At 45.2% G+C, this 27,281-nt stretch overlaps 2 protein-coding genes across 3 annotated transcripts; both read left to right on the forward strand.

Annotated features, from left to right (window-relative positions):
- Positions 1-400: 400 nt before the first annotated feature.
- On the forward strand, positions 401-15,080 carry LOC103189117 (beta-1,4 N-acetylgalactosaminyltransferase 2). 2 transcript variants are annotated; one of them, XM_007909410.2, is made up of 11 exons: positions 401-790; positions 2,364-2,564; positions 5,606-5,737; positions 7,654-7,760; positions 8,219-8,256; positions 8,933-9,113; positions 9,630-9,716; positions 10,083-10,270; positions 11,381-11,521; positions 12,047-12,269; positions 14,654-15,080. In XM_007909410.2, the coding sequence occupies exons 1-11, from the start codon at positions 780-782 to the stop codon at positions 14,863-14,865; spliced, it is 1,521 nt and encodes a 506-aa protein (XP_007907601.1). In that variant the 5' UTR covers positions 401-779; the 3' UTR covers positions 14,866-15,080. The 2 variants fall into 2 exon arrangements, with proteins under 2 accessions (XP_007907601.1, XP_007907602.1); XM_007909411.2 differs by having other exon boundaries at positions 401-764.
- A 1,879-nt stretch (positions 15,081-16,959) lies between these two features.
- LOC103189126 (beta-1,4 N-acetylgalactosaminyltransferase 2-like) lies at positions 16,960-27,256 on the forward strand. Its single transcript, XM_042343437.1, is given in 11 exon segments — positions 16,960-17,045; positions 17,868-18,065; positions 19,523-19,654; positions 20,204-20,335; positions 20,748-20,757; positions 21,215-21,395; positions 23,557-23,643; positions 24,064-24,251; positions 25,179-25,319; positions 25,814-26,036; positions 26,789-27,256. Coding segments are annotated over 11 exon segments (1,587 nt in total). The 3' UTR covers positions 26,998-27,256.
- Positions 27,257-27,281: the final 25 nt, after the last annotated feature.

The following is a 27,281-nucleotide window of genomic DNA, read 5'->3' on the forward strand; positions in this document are numbered from 1 at the left end:
CCCCCACCCCCAAAAAAATGCTAAGAGTTTGGTCACTTGGGTGCGCAGCTGTTTGCGGGGGAGGGGGTCGCGCGGCGCCAATCGGCCACAAAACACACAGTCCGTTCACAGTGTATCCGGTGAAGCGCTTTGAGGCGCCTCGAGGACGTGATCGGGCGCTGTATGGAAGGCCGGGATTATTATTATTATTATTGTAATGAGTGCTGTGGGATCTTTAACGTTATATAATAATAATAATAATCATTGCATTTGATATAGCGCTTTTCACGTCGGGAGAGGACGTCCCAAAGCGCTTCACAGAACACACTGTAAAGTGAATTGACTGTATATTTGTGGGCGAACGCGGCGGCCAATTGCGCACAGCAATGTCCCACAAACAGTCGTAGATTGAAAATGACCGATTTATTATTGTTTTGGGGTTTTGGAGGATTACTAACGTTCACCCGATTTAGGGCATAAGGGGACGTCAGTTCAGCGTCTCATCTGATGCGTCGGCAGCTCTGGGCAATTCAGGGCTTTCCCGCCCACCGCGTCCCGTGTCCCACCGCCGCCGGCTTTCTCTGGCGCCGAACGGCGACCCTGTGATCCAGGGTTTTCACTCCCGAACCCATTCGAGGGCCGGTCCCACCGCACACGGTGTCCTGATTAGCTGGAACCCCAACTACTGGAGGGCGGTTCCACCCAATCAAAGGAAAACTGGTGCCATTTAATGCGGCTGCACCCAGGTCGAGAGCTCTGTCACGCTCACTGGCAAGTCCGCGGGGGTAAGTCTCAGCAAGATGACGATCAGGTGAGTGGTTCAGCCCCGAGCCAAGCGAAGGTCGCTGTATCCAGCGGCGTCTGTGCAGAATTTCTGAGGAGGGTAACCCACATAGGCAATCATTTGTTAAAATTACAATGGTTAATCAGTTAATCCTCGCGTTTGGTACAGTTAAGTCATCACGTTTTCGAGACGTCTCGAAGCGCTTCACAGGTTGTCCTATGAAGTGAATTGACTGTGTATCTTGTGGGTGAAGCGCGGCAGCAGCCGGTCAAGCAGTTGGATCGTTCATTTGCTGCATCGGATGCGGTGCGATCCATGTCGGGAGGGCATCTCAAAGGGCTTCCTAACAAATTACATTTGTGCAGTGCCTTTCATGTTGGGAGGACATCCCAAGGTGCTGGACAATCAATGTTTCGGACCCGAGCTGGGGGTTGGCATCAGGGAGGCGGGAAGGAGGCTGACCGAAGGCACGATTGAAGAGGAAGGTCTTGAGAGAGGTCTGGAAGGAGGTAAGGGAGGTGGCGAGGCGGAGGGACTGCCAGAATGGAGTTCCAGAAGGTGGGGACAGAGTGGCAGAAGGCCCGACCGCCAATGGTGGAGGGAGCGGGAAGGTCGGTAGAGGGTTAGGAAGTCGCAGAGGTAAGTGGGGGGAGCGAGGCCATGGAGGGCTTTGAAGGTGAGGACCGGGATCTTGAACTATATCCTCTGTGTGATGGGAAGCCGGTGGAGTCAGGCAAAGATGAATCATAGAAGTGTAGTGACTGTTTATTTTATAGGGGAACTACAGGAAATTCTGCAGTGCATTTGCTTCTTTCCCCAGTACATCAGGCAGTTCAAGACGGGAAGGAAAAATAGCATAGGTTCTCCTGAGTTTGCTGTCATGACAGCCTAGGATAGGAGTTAAAGGAGTTCCACTGTGGGGTTTAAACCCATCACTTCCTGAGCCTCTACCTCTTTGCTTGTCCTCTCTCTATCTTTCTTCAAGTTCTTAAACTTAAAAACCTACTTCTTTGACAATGCCTTTTGTCACTTTCCCCATTCCTCCTCCTCCTACCTTGCTCAGCGCCTGACCCAGTCACCGTAAAGCACTCCGGGATATTATCCTAACGTGAAGAGTGCGATATAACCTCACAGTCAGTCCGCGAATTCAGGTCATTTAAGTAAATTGGTTTCCTGGCCAAAAAAAATACCCAGATTAAATTGACCATTCACTTCAGGGCTGTTTGTGGGATGTTGTTGTGCGGAAATTAACTGCCGAGTCAGCCTACAAGATACACAGTCACTCCACCCTACTGTAGACCAAAGTATTTATTTTTAGAGGCGCGATATCAAAGGTAAGGATTACCGATGAGGAACTCTGGGACCCTACCTTGCAGATGCAAGGTGCTATATAAATGCAAGTCGTGGTTGTTGTTGTTAGAACAGAAAGGGTTGTTGGTATCATTGTCTGCAAATGTTCATTAAGAAATGCTATGATTATAAAACGTCAGGACGGTTTATGTTCAATAAACACTAAAGAAACATTATATTGTGCAACTTCTATGCTCCTTCAATTGTTGAGCCCAACAATGTAAATCAATACTGCTCGTATCTTTTTCAGGACTCAATCTAAGACTTTCTGGCTGCTCTTCATGTTAGTTGCATCGGTAACATTTCTGATCAGTCTTTACATCAACAATAGTATTATCCTGTTCAGGACGATTGCTCCCACTGAGAAGAATATCACCTCTGGAATTATCCTGAACTTCAACTTCACACCGAAAGAAAATCTGAGTGTTCTCTCTCCATATGGAAAGCACTGGTAAGATTATTAAAATAATATCATTCCTAACATTTCATAACTCACCTGTCCACACCAAGAAGATGTCTCAAAGTGATTCACAGGATTCACTGTAACGCGATGACATGGCAGTCAATTTGCACCCTGCAATGTTCCACAAACAGCCATGAAGTCAATGACTAATTATATCCAGGGGATTGTTGGCCAGGATCCTGGGAGAGACTCCCTTCTCTTTTTGAGTAATGCCATGGGATCTTTTAACGTCCACCAGAACAGGCAGAAGGATACCTTTGACAATGCAGTGCTCCTCTAGCACCGCACTGGAGTATCAGCCTGGACTGCGTGAGCTTCTAGTCCCAAGATGGGGCTTGAACCCACAAGCTTTTAACTCAGAAGCAAGAGTGTGCTACCAACTGAGCCAGGCTGATATGTGATGTGTGATATTTTTGAGATGAAAATGACCATTTCGGCCTGCCTGTTTCTTTTCCTGCATTTAAAAAAAACCTTGTCCTTGTTAGTTCTGCATTGCGTATTTTGTTTTAATTAAAATAAAACATATTGTTAGCATTGAGTGCATCACTGAGCAACCGTTGAGCATAAGGGTGCGGCATGCTTTCACTCTTTGATTCCACAAGGTCACTATCACCTTAAGATATGTTCCTGGTCAGCGATCGCTGGCATTCTGTCAATTCTCAATCTTAAGCTCATTTCTCCTGTACACACTGAATTAGGATCTGGGCTGCCTATTATGCCCATTGGTGAGGTAATGTATGAGCTTCAATTGCAAAGAATACAACAACAACAACAAAATTACATTTGTAAAGAGCCTTTCACGTCTGGAGGACGTCCCAAGGTGGATTTTTAGGGGCACTATTTGGGAGAAAAATAAGAAACGATAATAATACTTGTATTTCATAGAGCTCCTGTAACTTGTCAAAGGGCATCACTGGTTAATAATTGCAATTGCAATATGCCTTATCACATTGTTTTGATCTATATAAATGACCTGGACTTGGGTATAGAGTGTACATCTTCCAACTTTGCAGATGATACTAAGCCAGGAAAAGTAGTAAATAATGAGGAGGATAGTAACAGACTGCAAATGGACATAGACTGGTAAAATGGGCCGACATGTGGCAGATGAAGTTTAAAATGGAGAAATGCGAAATTATGCATTTTGGGAAGAAGAGGAGAGGCAATATAAGCTGATGGTACAATCTTAAAGGGGGTGAAGGAACAGAGAGACCTGGGGGTCATATAAGTAAATCTTTGAAGGTGTCAGGACAGGTAGACAAAGCTGTTAAAAAAGCATACGGGATACTGGGCTTTATAAAGAGGGGCATTGAATACAAAAGTCAGGAAGTTATGATGAACCTTTATAAAACACTGGTTAGGCCTCAGCGAGAGACTGCGTTCAGTTCTGGGCATTGCACTTTAGGAAGGATGTCAAGGCAATGGAGAGGGTGCAAAGGAGATTGACCAGGATGGTACCAGGAATGAGGGACTTCAGTGATCAGGAGAGGCGAGAGAAGCCGGGATTATTCTCCTTGGAGCAGAGAAGGTTAAGAGGAGACTTAATAGAAGTTTTCAAAATGATGAGGGGATTCGATAGTGTGAACAAGGAGAGACTATTTCCACTGGTGGGTGGGTCGGTAACCTGAGGGCACCAATTTTAAAAAAATAGGATTGATTTGGACAGCTCTTTCTTAAAGAACAGCACAGACACGATGGACCGAATGGCCTCCTTCTGTGCTATATCATTCTATGATTCTATGATTGTCGAGATGTCTCAAACTGCTTCACGGGATATTCTATAAAGTGGTTTGACTGTGTGTACTTTGTGGGGGAATCTTTAATTGCAGTAAAGTACATTACTCTGTTTGTAGGTGAACACTGCAGCCAATTTGCACAAAGCAAATTCCCACAAATATAATCTTCATAACATTGTTTGTGTTTGATACAATGCCTTTCACGTGGAAGGTCGACTCAAAATGCGTTTGAGGATTCACTGTAAAGTGTAAAGTAAAGTGACTGTGTATTTTGTAGGCAAACTGAACGATTGCTGGCCAGTACACAACCCCCTTTTCTTTTCAAGTAGTGCAATGGGACCTTTCACAACCTCCTGAACAGGTAGACGAGATCTCATTTTAATGTCTCATTCAAAGGACGGCACCTCCAAAATTGGAGTGTCACCTTAGCCTAGACTATATGACATTAAACTCCTGAGCCAGGGCTTGATCCCACTCCCTCTGATTCAGAGATGACTGTACTATACTTGTGGAATCCTGTAGCTCAGTGGTCAGAGCACGCGCTTTGCAAATGAGAGACCTGAGATCAATCCAGGCAGAGGGCGAAACCTTGGGCAAGTTTCCTTACTCCACACAGAGCCTAATAATAATCCTCCAAAACAAAACAATAATAAATTGGTCATTTTCAATCTACGACTGTTTGTGGGACATTGCTGTGCGCAATTGGCTGCCGCGTTCGCCCACAAATATACAGTCAATTCACTTTACAGTGAAGCGCTTTGGGACGTCCTCCCGACGTGAAAAGCGCTATATCAAATGCAAGGATTATTATCATACAAGACCTTTGCTAAACCTAATACATCCGGTTTGGCAATAGCCTAACATCCTGTATGTTTTTTTTCTGCCTGATATTATTACAATGAAGTGAACAATAAGTAAACTAATATATCACTTGGCTATTTACACAAACCTGCCCTAGGTTTGCCTGAAGTACCTCTTTGATTGCCTTCTGTTTGCTTCCCGTCAGTCGATTGCAAAGCCAAGCCCATGTTCTCCCCTTGCCATCCAATGACATCAGTTTGTGAAGGAGTCTTCCTTGTAATACTTTGTCAAACGCCTCTTCAAACATGCCCACAGTCACCTCGCCTTTCTCCCCAGCTTGGGGTCAAACGTCACCATTGTTCAGCTCTCCGAAATGCTGCTCCACGTGAAGGGCGATATATAAAAGCAAGTGGTTGTTGCTGTTGTTGTTGTAATGGATCTGGTATTTATCACAGTGGGTAAACTCTGTGTTCCTTCCCTCTGTGTCCCCAGGCTGTATCCCAGAAAGGCCTGCAGCTGTGAGTTTGGGATGAAATCAAAGCTTTTGGAAAGTTATTTCAAAAAGAAAGACAAGGTGTCGGTCAAAAAAAGAAGAAGCCTGGAATACGCACATTATAAAAAAAGGTTCTCTGTGTACCAACTTAAAGATTCCACCCTGTTTGAAGTGCTAACAATAATCCTCACATTTGGTACAGCACCTTTCATGTATGTCGGGAGTATGATCCAAGGAGCTTAACAGGATTTACTGTAAAGTGTGTGTTTTATGGGCAAATGTGTGTTTTATGGGCAAATGTAGCCTTGAGCTTAGCCTCAAAGCTTATCTGCCAGTGGTAAATAGACTTTGAAATGAACACAATGATTCGTGGTAGTTACTGGAATAATATTAATCCTCGTGTGCCGGCTTTTATTTGAGAGCAAGTCTCAAAGCACTTCACCTTATTTACTGTAAAATGTGGTGACTGTGTGTACAGGGCAGCCATTTTGCATGCAGAAATGTCCCATAAACTGCCATGCAGTGAATGACCAATTTTGTTTGGGCAATTAGGACACTGGGAGAAACCCCCTTTACTTCTTGAGTAGTGCTATGAGAGTGAGGTGAGGCCTCAGATAAAGCCAAACGCGGATTACCAGGTCTTAAGATTGGTTTGGCTCTTCCGATCTCAACCCTCCAGAACAGCCACCCTACAGCAACAAGCTGTTTGTTTTACCCACGCATCGTTTTACCCACTACCTCACCCCTCAGGCCACTGAAACTCTTGTTTATGCCTTCATCACCTCCAGGCTCGACTATGCAAACGCCCTACTTGTCGGCTTTCCCAACTCCTCCCTCCCACAGGCTGCAGATAATTCAGAACTGCAGTCTGTGTCCTCTCCCGCACCAGACTCCACGACCCTATCTCCCCCACTCGCACCCAACTCCACTGGCTCCCTATCCTTCAGAGGATCCAGTTCAAGATCCTGGTCCTCACCTGGAAAGCCCTCCATGGCCTCGCCCCACCCTACCTCTGCGACCTCCTAACCCCTTATCAACCCGCCCGTTCCCTCCGCTCAGCCGGCTCTGGCTACTCCACGTCCCCCGATCCACCCGACCCACCGTTGGCGGGAGAGCCTTCAGCCACTCTGCCCCCAACCTCTGGAATTCCATCCCCCAGTCACTCCGCCTCACCCCCTCCTCAGCCTCCTTCAAGTCCCGCCTCAAGCCCTCCTCTTCGACCATGCCCTCGGCCACCCCCCTTCCCCTCCCCTCCCTCCCCCCCCCCCCCCCCCGGCCCCAGCTCGGGTCTGAAATGCTGTACTCTGTCCAGCGCCTTGGGACGTCCTCCCGACATGAAAGGCGCTACACAACTGTAATCTTGTTTTTGTTGTTGTTGTTGCCTGGGGATTTAAGACGTTCCTCTCATGTGTCAATATCAATTGTATTTATGGCGGTGTTGCCTTTGGCACCATCATAAATTGCTTGCATTGGATTGTTGATGCAACGCTTTATCACATCGTTTGAGACATCTCCAAAGGCTTCACAGGATTTTTACTTTGAAGCGACTGTGTATATTGTAGGTGAATCCAGCAGCCAATTTAAAAAAAAAGAATTTGGTCACTCAATCCACGACTGTTTCTTGGACGCTGCTGTGCGCAATTGGCTGCCGAATTTCTCCCACAAAATATACAGCCAATTCACTTTACAGGATATTGTGTGAAGCGCTTTCAGACGTCTCAAAGACATGATAAGGCGCTCTATCAAGTGCAAGCGTTACTATTATTAGTTTAATTTGCACACATCAGCGTCCAACAATCAACCACAAAGCGAATGATCAATTTTATTACAGCATCGAGCTACTTTTTAAATAAGTCCCAGTGTCCCGGCCTCAACCACCCTTCCTGGAAACCTGTTCCAGTGGTTAATAATGATAGTAATAATCCTTGTATTTGATACAGCACTTATAAAGAAAAATCTCCTGAAATTGCCCTTTATAACTTTAAACCTATGCATCCTTGCAAGGTAATTTCACTGTGTGCTGATTTTGATGTCTATTTAAAAACAGGAATGAGTTGCCTTTGAAGCAAATAATTATAGCAGAAGCCAATTCTCCTCTGAGCTACCCCAGCCAAGGGGTCGAAGTAAAGCCTTTATATTCCATCGTCATCCCAGGTTAGCAAACTCTATATCCTTTTCACTGTGGGGTGAGAGGGGGTCAAGGGATGGGGAGAGAGGGAATTTAGGTGTTTTTTTTTTGTAGATATGTACATCTACATTGGCTTCCAATTTCTGTACGGATTGATTTCAAGATCCTCTCACTCGTTTTCAAATCCCTTCATGCCCTCGCACCTCCCTACCTATCTGACTTGCTTCCCCCCCACCCCCACTCCCCCACCTGCTACCCCCTCCCTCCCCACCATCAAATCCCGCCTAAAGACCTTCCTTTTTGAAAGTGCTTTTGGTCATCTCCCCCATTCCTCTCCCCCGGCTCAGGGGTCAGACTCCGCCACTGTCAAGCGCTCCGGGACTCTAGAATGCGTGAAGCATGCTATATCAATACAAGCTGTTGTTGTTGTTGAGTAAAAACCTGTTTTAATTGTTTATGCCAAAATTGATCTCTTCACTTTTAGGTTTAGGTGTACACGAGCTTCAAAGAGAGATCATCACGGTACGTGAACCCTTAACGAGACATCCATTGAGTCGATTACTGACCTACTTTACATGGAAATTCATTGGCAATTTCAGTTTGTCAAATTTAATGTCATTCATTTTGCAGGATCTTTCCCCAACCCTCACCCACCCCCACCGAAAAAAAGCGGTTGGGAAATGTTAACTGGATGGTTTCTTTTTTAGTGGCTCTCGTCAAATTTCCCAACCCCCCCCCAACAACACTTTATTCTCTTTGATATTGTGCATAAGTCCTCTGAGATGTTAAGGGCAGAATACAAATGCAAATTAATGTCATATGACTGTATATTTTGTGGGCGTAACACAGCGGCCAATTGCGCACAGCAGAGTCCCCACAAAACAGTCGTGGATTCAAGTGACCCATTTTATTATTTTGTTTTAAAGGATTATTTATTTAAGGTCAGGTTTTGAATAATTTGCCTATGAAATGCTCCCTTTATCCAGTTGCTTGTCCTGCGCATTCTGTTGGCCGCCAATGATTAAACAGCTCCAAATTGTTGCCACCTTCTAAAGTCCCAATTCTTTTCAGTACATCTGCACTCCGAATGCAAGACTGAGAAAGAAAATAAATGAAAACAATAAATGGTCTGATTTGCACATTGCATCAGTCAATGCACCACAACACTAATAGTAAATTATCCACTTTTGCTGGCCAGGTAACACTGAAAGCCTCAAAGGGAGTATTTAACACAATTGTTGATGTCCCTGAGGATTCGGTACATGGATCTGGTGAGAAAGAAATGACAATAACAAGCCCAAGTTTGGATATTGTCAACGCTATTCTCAAACATGTTACTTACACCAGCACTGTGTATCACATCAACTCGGCTGATTTAGGTAGGAACACGCATATTCTATTCATTTCTTTTCATACAGCGTCTTTCATGTTGGGAACACGCCAGGATCCAATGTAATGTTCGATGACTGTACTTCGTAAGGTTTTGTAGCAAAGGATCTGCATTATATAAAATAATAATAATCCTTGGATCTGATATGGCGCCTTATCACGTCTTTGAGGCATCTCAAAGCGCTTCACAGAATATGCTGTAAATAATTATAATAATAATAATAATCCTTGCATTTGATATAGTGCTTTTCACGTCGGGAGGACGTCCCAAAGCGCTTCACAGAAGACACTGTAAAGTGAATTGACTGTATATTTTGTGGGTGAAAAACTATTACAAAATTTGTTTATTGTGTAAAATAACTGATGGATCGCTTCTGCTGTTTTGCTGCCCTCATAATGAGCAGATAATGGATTTAGCTGTGTGGAACTTTTGTAAGATTCTTTGCAAAAATTGCCTTTTGGTCAAATGCACGTACAACCTTTTTCAACTTCTTTATTTCTAAAAGTACATTTTCAGTTTGAGAAGCACCTGGCTATTTTTTCGATTGCTATAAGGCAGCCCACTTTGCCACGCTTGTTTGATCCTGGACCAGGTAATATTATTTTATAAGAGTCCATGTGGGGGGGCGACAAGTTTGCAGAGTTATGGGGCGAGAGCGGGGGAGTGGGATTGATTTAGACAGCTCTTTTAAAAGAACCAGCACAGACATGATGGGCCGAATGGCCTCCTTCTGTGCTGTATAATTCTATGATTCTATGATGTAATGAGTATTAAACTGGGAACGTATTTTATTCACAACTAGTTTTATATAGAATTGGTAATGCTGAAGAATAAATTATATTAATATTACCCACTGTTAATGTTTTGGGATATCTGTAGTGCTTTAAATCACTGTAAATGAAATGGCTAGCAATTCAGTGAGTTATGTTTAAAAATCTGTTTGTTTTCTTTATTCCAGCCAACAGCATCAACTCCTTGGTTACAATTATAACAAAGACATTTTACAGATATCATAAGTTACAGAACTTAATAAATAGCATTCGGGCTTTTTACCCAGAAATTCAGATCATCATTGCAGATGACAATAAATATACTGAAAAGATTGAAGGACAGAACATTGAACAATACTTTATGCCTTTTGCAAAAGTACAGTAATATCTTTTCTTCAATTTATTTAAACAAAAAATAAGTTTATCCAGACACTATTAATATTTTTATTATCCTGTATACTTCTTGTCATACGACTAGTCTCATTTGCCTGGTTTTATTACTAATAATAAATAATAAATTTTAATTAATAATAATAAGAAGAAATCTTGTGTTTGGTGTAGCACTTTTCCCATTGAGAACATCTCAAAGTGCTTTACAAACATTCTGTAGTATATTTGTAGGCTAATACAAGCTTTTCCTGGGATAAATTGTCTGTATTTTTCACACACAGCCATGAAGGGAATAACCAATTTTATTTGAAGGGTTGTTGGCCAGCACTACTGGAAGAGATTCCCTTCTCTTTCCAAATAGTGCTTTAAACAGCCATCATTGCAGGCAGAAGGGAACTCGGTTTAACAGCTCATCCGAAGGACGGTACCTCCGATAATGCAGCACATCACCAGCACTGCATTGGGAGCGCAGCCTAGTCTAGGAGCTCAAAGTCAAAGTACCACCACAAATCAGAGGGTAGAGAGGGGAAGGATGGTCAAAGAGGTATGTCTTGAGACAAACTACTTTTGTTGATTAACATAGGAGTACATTAAGAAACATCATCACTCCTCATCATTCAGGATACAGTTCAAGATCCTGGTCGTCACTTTCAAAGCCCTCCATGGCCTTGCTCCGTGACCTCCTAACTTCCTCTCAACCTGCCCGCTCCCTCAATTCAGCAGACCCCAGCCTTTGCCCGCACCACCATTGGCAGGCGGGCCTTCAGCCTCTTTGCCCCCACTCTCTGGAACTCCATCCCAGAGTCCCTCCATCTTATCCCATCTGTTGCCTCCTTCAAGACCTGTCTCAAGACCTTCCTCTTCAACTGTATCTTTGGTCACCATCCTACCCCTAAACTCTCCGCCTTCCACCCCTCCTGATCCCAACCACTAGCTTGGGTGTGGATCTCCAACTGTCCAGCACTTTGGGACGTCCTCCTGGTGTGAAAGGCGCTACACAAGTGTAATGTGTTGTTGTTGTTGTCAGCACTTTTCCCCAATATCAAAATAACCAAATTGACATCTTGCTTGAACGTTACCGCTTTGTGTCTCCCAGGGCTGGTTTGCTGGAAGGAACTTGGCAGCTTCTCAGGTCACAACTAAATACCTCCTTTGGGTAGATGATGACTTCTTCTTTACCAAAAAGACAAAAATCGAGAAGCTGGTTGACGTGTTGGAAAATACAACCTTGGACTTGGTGAGTACAGGAGGTGAGGGGTTTGGGTTATTTTAGTGTTCGAATTCTGAATCAGTGAAGAATACAAATAATAATAAACCTTGCGTTTGATATAGCGCCTTATCACGCCTCCAAAACAAAAAAAACAATAATAAATTGGTCATTTCAATCTACGACTGTTTGTGGGACATTGCTGTGCGCAATTGGCTGCCGCGTTCGCCCACAAATATACAGTCAATTCACTTTGCAGTGTATTCTGTGAAGCGCTTTGGGACGTCCTCCCGACGTGAAAAGCGCTATATCAAAATTCAAGGATTATTATTATTTATTATTCGCGACGTCTCAAAGCGCTTCACAGAATGGAATTTTTGTGGGTGAAACGCGGCAGCCAACTGCGCACAGCAGCGTCCAGAGAATTTGAAGCTCATTTCCTACGGAGGATATACTGTAAAGTGCTGTGTGCTGCGTCTATTTCATGGGCGACTTGTCGCAGGAAGATTGATGTGAAGTACCTCAGGTAACCGGAATTGTCATTTCACACTACAGGTTGGTGCCTCTGTGAACGGACGCCGTTTCTTGCATAAACTTTGGTATGAGCAAGGAGACGATGATGGCGACTGCTTATTCTTGCAACCCGGCACGTACCAAGCACTCGATGGATTTCCAAATTGTGAGATAACCAGTTGTGTTGTTAACTTTTTCATGGCCAGGACAGAAAAAGTATGGAGCGTTGGCTTTGATCCTCGTTTATCAAGGATAGCTCATCCAGGTAATTGAGCCCAATAAATCCTGTTCCACATCTGTTCATGGCAGAGTTCATGGAATCAGTTGTAAAGCTAACAATAATCCTTGCATTGGATGCAGCACTTTATTACGCCTCTACAACATATGAGAAATGCCCTTTCCTTTTCCAATGGTGCCCTGGGATTAACCTTGAATTAATCTCATTTTGTAAATTGTACTGTGAACAAGCAACAAAAAGATCATTTTCCTTTATTCTTCCATGCCTTTATCGCATCCTGGCTTGACTGCACTCTGCTCACCCAACTCCTAGCTCTTCCGTACCTAAGTCCCAGACTTTCCAGAACTCTGCAACCAGTGTCCGGGCTCTGTGAACCCATCGTCGCTTGGCTCAATTGGCTCCGCATCCCCAGCCGATTGAGTTCAAGATCTCATTCTCACTTTAAAATCCCTCCACGATCTCTCCCCATCTTATCCCTGCGACTTCTTTCAACCTTTCGCTCAATGAGCATCGGCCTGCTTCACGTCGGTGGATGGGTATTCAGCCATTCTTCTCCCTCACTGGCACTCCATCCCGGAGTTCAAAGCATGTCGTAAGATATGCCTCAACCTGAAACATTTGAAAGACGTTCTCTGTAAATGTTCCGATTGTGATTCGGGAGATAAATCCAGCAGCAAATTTGCAAACAGGAGCCACAGCAATCATCAGATGAATGGCTTATTGTTTCGATCTGGAGTAATGTTGATCAGGCAATCAGAAGTAATTCCTGTTTCAGTTAAAGCCCATAGCACGGAAACCGCCCTGGTCAAGGTCACCAAGGACATCTTGACCATCTACGACCAGGGCTCCCTCTGCCTCCTCGTCCTCCTCGACCTATCGGCTGCATTCGATATAGTCGACCACTCTATCCTCCTCCACCGCTTGTCCTCCCACCTCAACCTTCAAGGCCCTGTCCTTGAGTGGTTTAGGTCGTACCTCTCCCACCGTCTTCATTTTGTCTCTGCAAACGGTTTTTCCTCCACCCCCGCACTGTCTCGTGCGGTGTCCCTCAGGGCTCTGTCCTCGGTCCCCTCCTCTTCACCCTCTATACGCTCCCCCTGTGGTGACATCATCCGCAGACATGGAGTTAACTTCCACATGTATGCGGATGACACCCAACTCTACCTTTCCTCCTCTACCCTCAACTCCACGACCACTGATGTCCTGACAGCTGTCTGTCCGACATCGAGTCCTGGACGAGAGACAACTTTCTTCAGCTCAACGTGCGAAAAACTGAGGCCCTCCTGATTGGCTCACGTCAGCGCCTCCGCACCTCAGGCGCTGACACCATCAGCATCCAAGGCTGCACTCTCCGCCTCTCAAAGCCAGTCAGGAACCTCGGCGTTTTGTTCGACCCTGAGCTGTCCTTTCTCCCTCACATCCGCACCACAACTGGCACCGCCTTCCATCACCTCCGGAACATCGCCAGACTACGGCACTACCTCACCCCTCACGCGGCTGAAACTCTGGTCCACACCTTTATCACCTCAAGGCTGGACTATGGGAACTCTCTCCTCGCGGCCTTCCCGGCCCTCCCTCCACACTGCAGGTCATTCAGAACTCTGCAGCTCGTGTACTGTCCCGCACCAGTGACCACATCACTCCCACCCTCACCCTCACCCTCACTCCCACCCTCGCCCTCGCTTGCCTCCACCGGCTCCCCATCCCCCAGAGGATCAAATTCAAGATCCTCATCCTCACCTACAAGGCCATTCACTGCCTCGCTCCCTCCTACCTCTCTGACCCACTATCCCCCTGTCTACCTGCCCGTACCCTCCGTTCCTCTGGCTCCGGTCTGCTCCACATCCCCCGCCCCAACCGCCCTACCATCGGTGGCCGGGACTTCAGCCTCTCAGCCCCGAGGCTCTGGAACTCTATCCCCCAGTGCCTTCGCCGCTTCCTCCCTTTCCTCCTTCAAGGCCGATCTCAAGACCTTTCTCTTTGACCGTGCCTTCAGCTCCCCTCTCGACTCTCTACCCCCTCCTCGCTCCCTCCCTTCCCTCCCCTCACCCTGACCATTTCCCCCTTGCTCGGGTCCCGACCCAACTGTCCAGCGCCTTGGGACATCCTCCCGATGTGAAAGGCACTCTATAAGTGCAATCTTGTTGTTGTTTATGTGACCAGTAATCTATATTAACATCTGACAACCAGTTGGGCTGAATTCCATGCTGGGGTCTCTCTGCCTTGTGCCCTCCTTTCCTGCTTTCATAACCTGCCTTAAAACCCATGTTTTCGAACCATTCTTTTCGTTTACCTTCCCTCTCCCTTCCCAGCATTGCCCCGTCCTCGACACACGCACAAATTTACGCTCCCGTCAAGTCCAGTCAGCTTTGAGGCGTCCTCGCGACATAACTTGTTGTTGCTGCCCCTAGAGTTTTTCATTGACGGACTTGGCCAGCTGTCTGTGGGATCGTGCAGTGACGTTGTGATCGGTCATCAATCAAAGGGTGAGCCGAGCAACCAAACACTGGCTGGACTTGAAAAAACATACAAAACATTCCGAAGGAAGTCTCAAACTATTTTCAAGAAATCTTTGTACTATTTCAAAAATCACCTGAAATGTATCGTCGGAAGGAATCGTTGACTGAATTTGGATTTGCTTTTGTACGCTTACGGTTTGATGCCAATCGCAGATACTTCTGGTTTTTACTTGTGAGTCAACTATTCTGTTGCCAAGAAATGAGCTAGTTTGCCCGGGCATCCAAAGCTGAGCCTCACGCAGACTCAGTGACCTTCTGACTCAGGGGAGAGTGCGTACGCAAAAAGCCTTGTTCTCGGCATTAAAAAAAGTAATAATAATCCTTGCGTTTGGTACAGTGCCTTATCACGTCTTCAAGACATCTCAAAGTACACTGTGAAGTGAATTGACTGAATATTTGGTGGCCGAAACCCTGGCAGCCAATCACGCCCAGCAGCGTCTCGCAAACAGTCGTGGATTGAGTTTTTTTTTTAAGGATTTATTACCCTCGGAAAAGGGATCCACCATTCGACTAACAACTGGGTTCCAACTTACTGCTAAGTAAACAGATTAAGGAAGTGTGGAGTAAGGAAACTTGCCCAGCATTTCCCCACTGCTGGGAATGGAACCCAGGTCTCTCTCTTGCGAGACAAGTGCTCTAACCACTGTGCTACACAATATACAGAATATACGCATTTCACCCACAAAATATACGGCCAATTCTGTGCTTTGAGACGTCTCGAAGACGTGAAAATATTCAGAGTAAATATCGAAGGTTTGGAGGCGACAAGTCAATCTCAAACATCATTTGTCTTATTTCAAAAACCGGCTGAAATGTTCTGTGTTTCATTAACGGCGGAGATGCTCAGGCGCCTTTTGGATTCAACAAGCTCTGAATATGTACGAGCCTCGAAGCTCTGGGGGATAGGGAGGATAGCATGATGGGGTTTGGATCTAATCTGGTGATGGACGTTTGCTATTTGTTGTTTCTTTTGGTGAAACAGTCAAAATAATTAATGTGTTTCTTTTCTTCTAAATTTTGGATGGGTCTGGTGTCCGGGTGCTCCGTCTACGTTCACAGCGATGTGAGAATAAAATGAAAATAAAAGCAAGTTTGCTTCACGGCAGTAACTTCACTTGAGTTAATATTTCTTAACGTTTCAATTTATAGTCGAGATTTGCGTCGATTTTTCTTTTGTTAATTGACGGAAAGCTGTTTGGAAAGCTTTAACCCTACACTTGTGTGTTTTTAGGCGATTTAGGCGATTTGGCGCACAGCAATGTCTCCACAAACAGCCGTGCAACGGGAATCGATAGCCTCCTTGTGGGAGAAACTACTGTTTCATTTCAAACAGTGCCATGGGATCTCTAATGTCCACCTCACCAGGCGCAGAAGGGAACTCGGTTTAACGTCCAAAGGACAGAGCCTCTGACAAAGATGTGAATGGGGCAGCCCAATGGCGCACAGCAATGTCTCACAACAACAAATTAGATTTGTGTAGTGCCTTTCACGTCAGGAGGGCATCCCAACAGCCATGAAGCGAAGGAGTGAATTGCCGCTCACTTCATGGATGCCCGCTCCCTCCCTCTGTTCATCGGGCTCCGGGCTGCTCCATGTCTCCCGCCCGACCCGCCCTACCATCAGTAGCCGGGCTTTCAGCCTCTCTGCCCCCACACTCTGGAACTCCATCCCACGGTCCCTTCGCCTCGCTTCCTCCCTCGCCTCCTTCAAGGCTGGTCCCAAGACCCTTCTCTTCGACTGTGCCTTTGGTCTCCCTCCCACCTCTCTGCCTTCCCTCACCCCTACCCCACCCCTCCCCCATGCTCGGGCCCCGACACTTGACTGTCCTGCGCTTTGGGACGTCCTCCCGACGTGAAAGGCGCTCTATAAATGTCATTTTGTTGTTGTTGTGGTTGTTTGTGGGACATTGCTGCGTGCTAATTGGCTGCCAGATTTCCCGACAGCATAGTTGTGAATGATCAATTGTTTTACGTTTTCAGAAAATAGGATAATGCCCAACTGTACTTGAGAACATGACATCTACAATTGCTTATTTTTTCCCCTTGAAAATCCCTACGGCATACCCCACATTAATTATTCAAACAGACTCCTCCTGCCTACTTGTTGCAACAGCCAAACTATGTTGTTTGGAAAACCTGTTAATTCAAAGCACTCGTTGAAAGTGAAAGTACTTCAATTCATTCGCAACTTAACGCAGAATGAAGCAGGAAACCTGTGCAGACAAACACAATGAACAAACTTATTCCAAGATTGGGAACGTAAGGGCTTGGAAGACAGCGTCATGGTGAGTTGTACACTCCCAAGATTATATTTGTGTAGCACCTTTCATGTTGGGAGGACTTCCCAATGGGCTGAAATTTCTTTGAGACAACTTTGCTGTAACTAAACAATCGGAAGGCAGTGATTTTTTTTTTGTCAAAATAGTCGGGAGTATTTGTGTGTCTCGGTGCGTGGAAACGGATCACGGTTTTAACTTTTCTGTCCAGATAAAATTTACTTTAGCCGCTACCTCGTCCTCTCTGACCCGCGTACTCTTCAGAGGCAAGTAAAGTCGAGCAGTCAAAATTTGTTCACCCACACCCAGTTACCTACACCGGAACAGCCCGGACAGATTTTCCGATATAAACCTTTAGCGTTTCTATATATTTCCACAAAAGATACAGGCAATTCACTTTGTAGTATATTCTGTGAAACGCTTTGTTACAACGCAAGAGTAGCAATCTACACACAAGTCATATCGATTAGGATGATACATTTAGTACAGTAAAAATCACATAAGTCCAATCTGTATAAATCGAGGAATCGCCTTTGTCCTAATTTCCTATTAAATCCACTTAAATTGAAATGCAATAGCGATATTAATAATCAAACAGCTCTTAACACCGCTACCGCCCTTATCGCGACTGGATGCCCGGCTAAAACATTTCTCACGCCTACATGAAATCGAAACGCTCGTCCATCTGTTTCCTCCCACGCACTCACCTTTCAATGTGTAACAAAGGATCCAAAGTGTCTTATTCTTCCAGGACCTGTCTTGTGAGATAATCAAATAAAACAATTAGAATAAAAAAAAGTCTAATTTGATTGCTGCTTGTATCTTTTACAGGTTACCATGGAAGCTCTGCTTGTTGATTTTTGTGATCTTGGCTTTGGTGGTTACCTTGTGGTTCACTGACACAAACAACTTAATGTTACATTGGAAGTTGCTTCACCCCAAGCACGTTAATAACCTCAAAGGCAATCCACACGTCAACTTCACACTAAAGAAAACCCTCGCGTTTCTGTCCCCGTTTGGAAAAGACTGGTAAGCTTTTTCGAATTAAAAAAAAATGGAGCAACAGAACGAGAATTGCCTGATTCTTTATTTGCATATTACAATGTTTAAGTTATGTCGCCAAAGCTGTTGCAACCGATGCTTTTGGAATCTTAATGGCACCTTCTCCGCGAGTGGATTTGGGTCAGACTACAACCACATTTAAACCACAATGCTTTAAACTAGATAATAGCAACCTTAAGCTCTCAACTCCACGACCCCCGATGTCCTGACAGCTGTCTGTCCGACATCGAGTCCTGGACGAGAGACAACTTTCTTCAGCTCAACGTGCGAAAAACCGAGGCCCTCCTGATTGGCTCACGTCAGCGCCTCCGCACCTCAGGCGCTGACACCATCAGCATCCAAGGCCGCACTCTCCACCTCTCAAAGCCAGTCAGGAACCTCGGCGTTTTGTTCGACCCTGAGCTGTCCTTTCTCCCTCACATCCGCACCACAACTGGCACCGCCTTTCATCACCTCCGGAACATCGCCAGACTACGGCACTACCTCACCCCTCACGCTGCTGAAACCCTGGTTCACGCCTTTGTCACCTCAAGGCTGGACTATGGGAACTCTCTCCTCGCCGGCCTTCCCGCCACCTCCCTCCACACTGCAGGTCATTCAGAACTCTGCAGCTCGTGTACTGTCCCGCACCAGACACCGCGACCACATCACTCCCACCCTCGCCCTCACCCTCACTCCCACCCTCGCTCGCCTCCACTGACTCCCCATCCCCCAGAGGATTGATTTCAAGATCCTCATCCTCACCTACAAGGCCATTCACGGCCTCGCTCCCTCCTACCTCTCTGACCTACTATCCCCCTACCTACCTGCCCGTACCCTCCGTTCCTCTGGCTCCGGTCTGCTCCACATCCCCCGCCCCAACCGCCCTACCATCGGTGGTCGGGCCTTCAGCCTCTCAGCCCCGAGGCTCTGGAACTCCATCCCCAGTGCCTTCGCCGCCTCCTCCCTTTCCTCCTTCAAGGCCGGTCTCAAAACCTTTCTCTTTGACCGAGCCTTCAGCTCCCCTCTCGACTCTCTTCCCCCTCCTCGCTCCCTCCCTTCCCTCCCCTCACCCTGACCATTTCCCCCCTCCTCGCTCCCTCCCTTCCCTCCCCTCACCCTGACCATTTCCCCCCAATGCTCGGGTCATGACCCAACTGTGCAGCGCCTTGGGACGTCCTCCTGACGTGAAAGGTGCTTTATAAATGGAATCTTGTTGTTGTTGTTAAGCGCTTTCAACGGGTAATGTTTCCAACGCATGCATTAAAGAACAGAAAATATAATTATTATAGACAGACAGGTGATGTAAAAGAGGGGTGACCTCTTTTACATAATGTTAACTTCGACTTGAACCAGGAAATCACGGTGTCACTAAAGTGGACGATGGAGGATATGATAAAAATTACATTTGGCAATGTCAGTGTTCACGCCATCTGTTTTCATAGGACGGATCCCAGGAAGGAATGCAGTTGTGAAATTTGGGGACAGTCAACAAATTGTGAACTTTCCTATGACAAAAAAGACATTGCAGCAGTCAAAGAAAGAAGAAAACTGGAATATGAGAAATACCAAAAGAGGTATCTTTATTAATTCAAATAATTTTATACTTCTGGCCCAATATGGGAATATATTGAAGACTTATGTAGACTTGCATTTAGCTTTATAATAATAATTCTTCATAATAATCCTTGCATTTGATATAGCGCCTTATCACATCTTCGAGACGTCTCAAAGCGCTTCACAGGATATACTGTAAAGTGAATTGACTGCATATGTTGTGGGCGAAACACGGCAGCCAATTGCGCACAGCAGCGTCCCCACAAACGATCATGGATTGAGTGACCAAATTATTTTTGTTTTGCATTTTATTTTGAAGCAGTTATTACCCCCAGAAAAGCTATCCGCCAATCGACTGAGAACCGAGTTTCTATTTACTGAACGGTAGACAGAGGCTTGTGGTGTAAGGAAACTTGCTAACGTTTCGCCCTGCCGGGAATCAAACCCAAGGTGCTCTTGCTTGCGAGGTGAGCGCTCTAACCCTTAAAGGACTCCAGAAAGTTAAGTATAGAGAGTTAAGGGCTGTTGATGGGGAAAGAAGTATGATTTTGATGTCTATTTGAAAACAGGAATGAGTTGCCTTTGAAGCAAGTAATTATAGCAGAAGCCAATTCTCCTCTGAGCTACCCCAGCCAAGGGGTCGAAGTAAAGCCTTTATATTCCATCGTCATCCCAGGTTAGCAAACTCTATTTCCTTTTCAGCAGAGAAAATGTTTGTTCTGATTTAAAAATTTCAAGATATTTATTTCTGTACTGAAAAAGAAGTAATCTTTGAATTTTATTTTAGGTTTAGGTTTGCATGAAACCCAAAGGAACATTTTCACAGTACGTAAACCTTGAATAATATTTGCATTCACATAGAATTAAGTCGAATCCCTAACAGGCATTGTGGTGCTAACTGAACACAGTATTCCAGATAGAGTCTGACCAAGTCAATATTTTTGAAGAATCATTTCCTCTCCTTTATATTCCAGCCCCCTTGAGATAGAGACCAACATCCCATTAACCTTTTGGATAACTTTTTTGCACCTGTGAGCTTGTTTTTAGCGATTTGTGTCCGTGGACATCCAAATCCATTTCCTCTTCCACAGTTCTTAGATTCTCACCATTTAGAAAATATTCTGTTTTGCTATTTTTGGATCCATAGTGGATAACCTCACATTTCTCACATTGAATTCCATCTGCCACAGTTTTGCCCACTTACTTAATCTATCTAAGCCCCTTCGTAACTTCCTGCTCCCATTTACACAATTTGCTGTGCCTCCTAACTCTGGGTCATCTGCAAATTTAGTTATAAAACTCTCTATTCCTTCATCTAAGTCATTTATATATATATAAATAAGGCCCCAGAACAGACCCCTGGGGAACACCACTTGCCATGTCCTGCCAATGGAATCCCGCAAGGATTATTATTAATATTATGTCACATCGGAAGGTATCTCAAAGTGCTTCACAGTACATATCGTAAAGTGGAGTGACTGTGTTTTGTGGGTGAATGCCATCTTTATCAATTACCAATTTGTTCACCATTGACAATGGTGACAGTAATTGACAGTGATTGTTTCTTGTTTCCTGGCCAGGTAACCTTGAAAGCCTCACAGGGAGTATTTAATACAATTGTTGAAGTCCCTGAAGATTCGGTACATGGATCTGGTGAGAAAGAAATGACAATAACAAGCCCAAGTCTGGATATTGTCAACGCTATTCTCAAACATGTTACTTACACCAGCACTGTGTATCACATCAACTCGGCTGATTTAGGTAAAACTGATTTTCAGAGAATCATAGAATCTTATAGCAAGAAGGAGGCCATTCGGTCCATCGTGTCTGTGCTGGCTCATTGAAAGAACCACCCAATCAGTCCCATTCCCCTGCTCTTACCCCATAACCGTGCAATTTTTTCCTTTTCAAGTACTTATCCAATTCCCTTTTGAAAGCTATAATCAAATTTGTTTCCCCCACACTTTCAGGAGTGCATTCCAGACCGTAACAACTCTCTGGGTAAAAAAAAATCTCCTTTTCTTCTGTCTGGTTCTTTTGCTAATTATCTTAAATTGATGGCCTCTGGTTACCAACCCACCCACCACTACCCACCTATTTACTCTATCAAAACCCCTCATAATTTTGAACACCTCTATTGAATCTCTCCTTAATTTTCTCTGCTCTGAGGAGAACAACAATCCTTGGTCTCTCCATATAAGTGAAGCTCCTCATCCCTGATATTGTTCTGGTAAATCTGTTTTGCACCCTCTCCAAGGCTTTGACAACCTTCTGAAAGTGTGGTGCCCAGATTTGGACACAATACTCAAGCTGAGGCCTAACCAGTGATTTGTAAAGGTTCAGTACAAGTTCTGTGCTTTTACTCTATGCCTCTATTGATCAAGCCAATGATCTCATAAGCTTTCAACAACAACAAGAAGATTACATTTGTGTAGCGCCTTTCATGTCGGGAGGACGTCCCAAGGCGCTGGACAGAGTACAGCATTTCAGACCCGAGTTGGGGTCGGGGGGGGAGAAAGGAGGGAAGGGGAAGGGGGGGGGGTGGCATGGTCGAAGAGGAGGGTTTTGAGGCGTGACGAGGCTAAGGAGGGGCCGAGGCGGAGTGATTGGGGGATGGAATTCTTGAGGTTGGGGGCAGAGTGGCTGAAGGCTCTCCCACTAATGGTGGGGCGGGTGGGTCGGGGGACATGAAGCAGCCAGAGCCGGCTGAGCGGAGGGAGCTGGCGGGTTGGTAGGGGGTTAGGAGGTCGCAGAGGTAGGGTGGGGCGAGGCCATGGAGGGCTTTGTAGGTGAGGACCAGGATCTTGAACTGGATCCTCTGAAGGATAGGGAGCCAATGGAAATCAGGCAAGAGTGGGGGAGATGGGGTCGTGGAGTTTGGTGCGGGAGAGGACACGGGCTGCAGAGGTAGTTCTGGGTTATCTGCAGCCTGTGGAGGGAGGAGTTGGGAAGGGCGACAAGCAGTGCATTTGCATAGTCGAGCCTGGAGTCCTGTAGCTCAGTGGTTAGAGCACTCGCTTTGCAAGTGAGAGACCTGAGTTCAATTCCAGGCAGAGGGCGAAACCTTGGGCAAGTTTCCTTACTCCACACAGAGCCTAATAATAATCCCTCCAAAACCAAAAACAATAATAAATTGGTCATTTTCAATCTACGACTGTTTGTGGGACATTGCTGTGCGCAATTGGCTGCCACGTTCGCCCACAAATGTACAGTCAATTCACTTTACAATATATTCTGTGAAGCGCTTTGGGACGTCTAGAAGACGTGAAAAGCGCTATATCAAATTCAAGGATTATTATTATTATTAAGGCATGAACAAGAGTTTCAGCGGCCTGAGGGGTGAGGCAGTGGCGGAGTTGGGCAATGTTACAGAGGTGAGGGAAGGCAGTGCGGGTCATGGCTTGAATGTGGGGGAGAAAAGACAGTTGAGGGTCGAACAAGACACCTCGGTTCCTGACTGTTGGTGAGTTGCAGTGAGTAACCATGGAGGTTGATGTTGCCGGAGCTTGAGGTGCAGAGGCGCTGACGTGAGCCATTCAGGAGGGCCTCAGTCTTGTTCACATTCAACTGAAGGAAATTTGCCCTCATCCAGGCTGTGATGTCCGACAGCTTTGTCACCTGCCACCTTCAAAGATTTGCTTATGTGGACCCCAAGGTTTCTCTGTTCCTGTTCCCGGAATAAGCTCTGCCTCGCCCCTCCCTTGCCTCTTTTAAGGTCCGTCTCAAGACCTTGCCTTTGGCCACCCTCCCACCCCAGACCCTCTACCCCACTTGATTCCAACCCCCAGCTCGGGGGCAAAGCCTTAACTGTCCCGGGTCTTGGGATGTTCTTCCTACGTGAAAAGCGCCATATAAATGTAATGTTATTGTTAATCTGCCTTGTACATTTATTATATTTGATTCTGTTTTTCCTTTGTAAAAGTGCATTTTCAGTTCGAAAATCACGAGGCTTTGTTTTCGATCGCTATAAGGCAGCCACCCATGCCACACCTATTCGATCCTGGACCAGGTAATGAATAGTCAGTAAGACAACGCATAACAAAATATTAAACTGGAGACTATTATTATTAATAACTACCATCCTACATCGAATAGCAATAGGGAACCTGATTGTCAGTTGATTGGCGGATCTCTTTCCTGGTGTAATAATCCCTTAAAAAAAAAATAATTTGTCACTCAATCCATGACCATTTGTGGGACACCACTGTGTGAAATTGGTTGCTGTGTTTTGCCCATAAAATACACAGTCAATTCACTTTGCAGTATATTCTGTGAAGCGCTTTGAGATGTTGCGAAGATGTGATAAGGCGCTGTATCAAATGCAAGGATTATTATTATTACACGTGCCAATGATTATGCTAAACTGCATCGTTATGGGGTATTTTTCCTCTTTGCTTTGAACTGATTTGCGTATTTATCTCTCTTTCAGGCAACAACATCAACAACTTGGTCACAGTAACAACAAAGACATTCTTAAGATATAATAAACTTCAGATCTTAATAAATAGCATTCATCAGTTTTACCCAAACATTTCAATAATCATTGCAGATGACAGTGCTAACCCTGAAAAAATTGAAGGACCGAACATTGAACAATACTTCATGCCATTTGCAAAAGTACAGTAATACTCTGGTGACAACTTGGTTCAATTGGTAATACTCTTGCTTCTGGGTCAGAATATTTCGGATCTGACTTGAGAATCATAGGCTAGGCTTGCACTGCAGGGTGGTACGGTGCTGGGGGGAAACTACTGCATTGTACTGAGGTGCCGTCCTTTGGTTGAGATGTTAAATGGAGGACCTTTCTGGCTCTTCAGACAGCCGTTAAATATACTGCCGTACTACTCGAAAGGAGAAGGGAGTTTCTTAGAGTGTTGTGGCCAACAAGTCTTAATAACAGGTTGGTCAGTCACGTCACAGCTGTTTGAGGGACTTGTCTGTGAAAATAATTGGTTGCTACGTTTGCCTACCATATGCACAATCACTACACTTGACCACACTTACCCGTGAAAGTGAACGCCTTTCATGTCAGTATGACGTTTCAAATCACTTCACAAGGTTTACTGTGTATTTTGTGGATGAACACAGCAACCGGGAGGTGAATGACCAATTTATCTGAGGGAGTGTTGGCCAGGACACCAAGAGAGACTCCCTTCTCTTTTACTAGTGTAATGGGATCTTCAAGGCCCACAGACAGAACTTGGTTTAACATCCCATCTGGAGGATAGTGACAATCCTCCTTAGGGTGGAGGTAATCGGGGTCTATTTTGAGCTGACTGGCTTTAAGGTGACATGCCTGGCAATGAAATGTCAGAATGGGGCCAGCTCTCTGTGGTGGTCTTGGTAGTCCGATTCCTGAGCCAGGTGGGCCTGCAGTATTCCGGGGCACTGCTGATGACAGTACACCAGTCTAGCTCATTGGCAGGACCTGGAAGCAATGAGTATTGCAAACTGACTTCCACAGACTTTTAACGTGAGCAAAACTAGGTTAAATGAAGCCAAATCGACATCGCTCTTGAAATGTTAGCACTCTGTGTCTCCCAGGGCTGGTTTGCTGGAAGGAACCTGGTAGTTTCTCAGGTCACGACTAAGTACCTCCTTTGGGTAGATGACGACTTTTTATTCACCACTGAGACAAAAATCGAGAAGCTGGTTGACGTTTTGGAAAATACAAACTTGGACTTGGTGAGTACGGGAGGCGAGGTGGGGGGGGGTGGGGGGTTTGGATAAAATAAAATTAAAGAAATTGCAGAAATGAACTTACAGCGTTTAGTGATGGGGTTATGCTACATTGTCAGAGATGCCATCCTTCCAAAGAGGTGTTAAACTCAAATGCCCGCCTGCCTGTTCGGATGGATGTGAAAGATCCTGCGGCTCTGTTCAAGAAGAGATGGGAGTTTCTTCTCAAGAAGAGCCGACATTAATCGCCCAGTTAAAAATTAGTTCAATTACTTCAATACCGCGAGTGGGACATTTCTGTGTGCAAATTGGGCTGCCGATTTGCCTTCGAAAATCAACACTCACAATAGAATTTGCACCCCGTAGTTTGGATGATTTTTCCGTTATATTTTTCATGCTTTTTGCGCCAAGTTACAAAGCCGTGAAAAAGTGCTTTGTTTTCCCAATGCCTGTGTGACGCTCCTCAAATAATTGGACGGGTCATTTTCTCTCCCTCATAGGTTGGTGGCTCGGTGAATGGAAATCTTTTCCGGCATAAACTGTGGCACAACGAGGGCAATGAAGAAGGGGGTTGCTTGTTCCGACAGTCAGGCATTTACAGAGTTTTGGATGGATTTCCAAAGTGTGGGTTAACCAGTGTGGTGGTAAACTTTTTTCTGGCCAGGACAGATAAGCTACGGAGTGTTGGCTTCGATCCTCTTTTGTCAAGAACAGGCCACACAGGTAAATCGTGGAGTCCTGGGGTATATTATCTAGAGCGCTTGCCTCGCATGCTAGAGGACCCGGGTTCGATTCCCGGACCTTTCCTTACTCCATATGCCTCTGTGTATTTAGCAGTAAGTAATAACCCGGTTATTGGTTGATTGTCGGATTGATTTTACGGGGCGTAATAAGTCTCTTAATTTTTTTAAAATCATAATAATGATTTGGTCACTTCAATCCATGACTGTTTGTGGGACACTGCTGTGCGCAATTGGCTGCTGTGTTTCGCCCCAAAATATGCGGTCAATTTATTTATCACGGTAAGTTCTGTGAAGCGCTTAGTTGGAGGTGCTGTCCTTCGGATGAGGCGTTAAACCTTCTGCCTGTTCGTGTGGATGTTAAAAATCCCATGACACGATTCGAAAAGAATATGGAGTTCTTCCCGGTGTCCTGGCCAACAAGAACAACAACAAAATTACATTTGTATAGCACCTTTCACGTCAAATAAATCAATAAAATAACATAAAATCGGTCATTCACTCTATTGCTGTTTGTGGGACGTTGCTGTGCTCAAACTAGCTGCTGTGTTTGCCACAAAATCCACTTTACAGTATATCCTGTGAAGCGCTTTGAAATGTCTTGATGACATGATGAAGCGCTATACAAAATGCAAAGATTATTATTATTATCATTATTAAGCACTGTCGGGAGTTTGGGAACCGATCATAGACTGTGATTTCATTAACGATTTGCATCTTTTAATTATTTCGCAGAAGCTTTCATTGACGGTCTCGGTCGCATTCTGGTGGGATCGTGTTCCGATGTCGTGATCAGTCATCAGTCAAAAAAGGTTGAAAACATTGATCAGAATCAGAAAAATATTCAGAGTAAATATCGAAGGTTTAGAGGCGACAATCAAGTCAATCTCAAACATCATTTGTTTTATTTCAAAAACCGGCTGAAATGTTCTGTGTTTCATTAACGGCGGAGATGCTCAGGTGCCTTTTGGATTCAACAAGCTCTGAATATGTACGAGCCTCGAAGCTCTGGGGGATAGGGAGGATAGCATGATGGGGTTTGGATCTAATCTGGTGATGGACGTTTGCTATTTGTTGTTTCTTTTGGTGAAACAGTCAAAATAATTAATGTGTTTCTTTTCTTCTAAATTTTGGATGGGTCTGGTGTCCGGGTGCTCCGTCTACGTTCACAGCGATGTGAGAATAAAATGAAAATAAGAGCAAGTTTGCTTCACGGCAGTAACTTCAC

The sequence above is a fragment of the Callorhinchus milii genome, unplaced genomic scaffold (genome assembly GCF_018977255.1).
Source record: "Callorhinchus milii isolate IMCB2004 unplaced genomic scaffold, IMCB_Cmil_1.0 Scaffold23, whole genome shotgun sequence".
In the NCBI taxonomy this organism is placed as follows: domain Eukaryota; kingdom Metazoa; phylum Chordata; class Chondrichthyes; order Chimaeriformes; family Callorhinchidae; genus Callorhinchus; species Callorhinchus milii.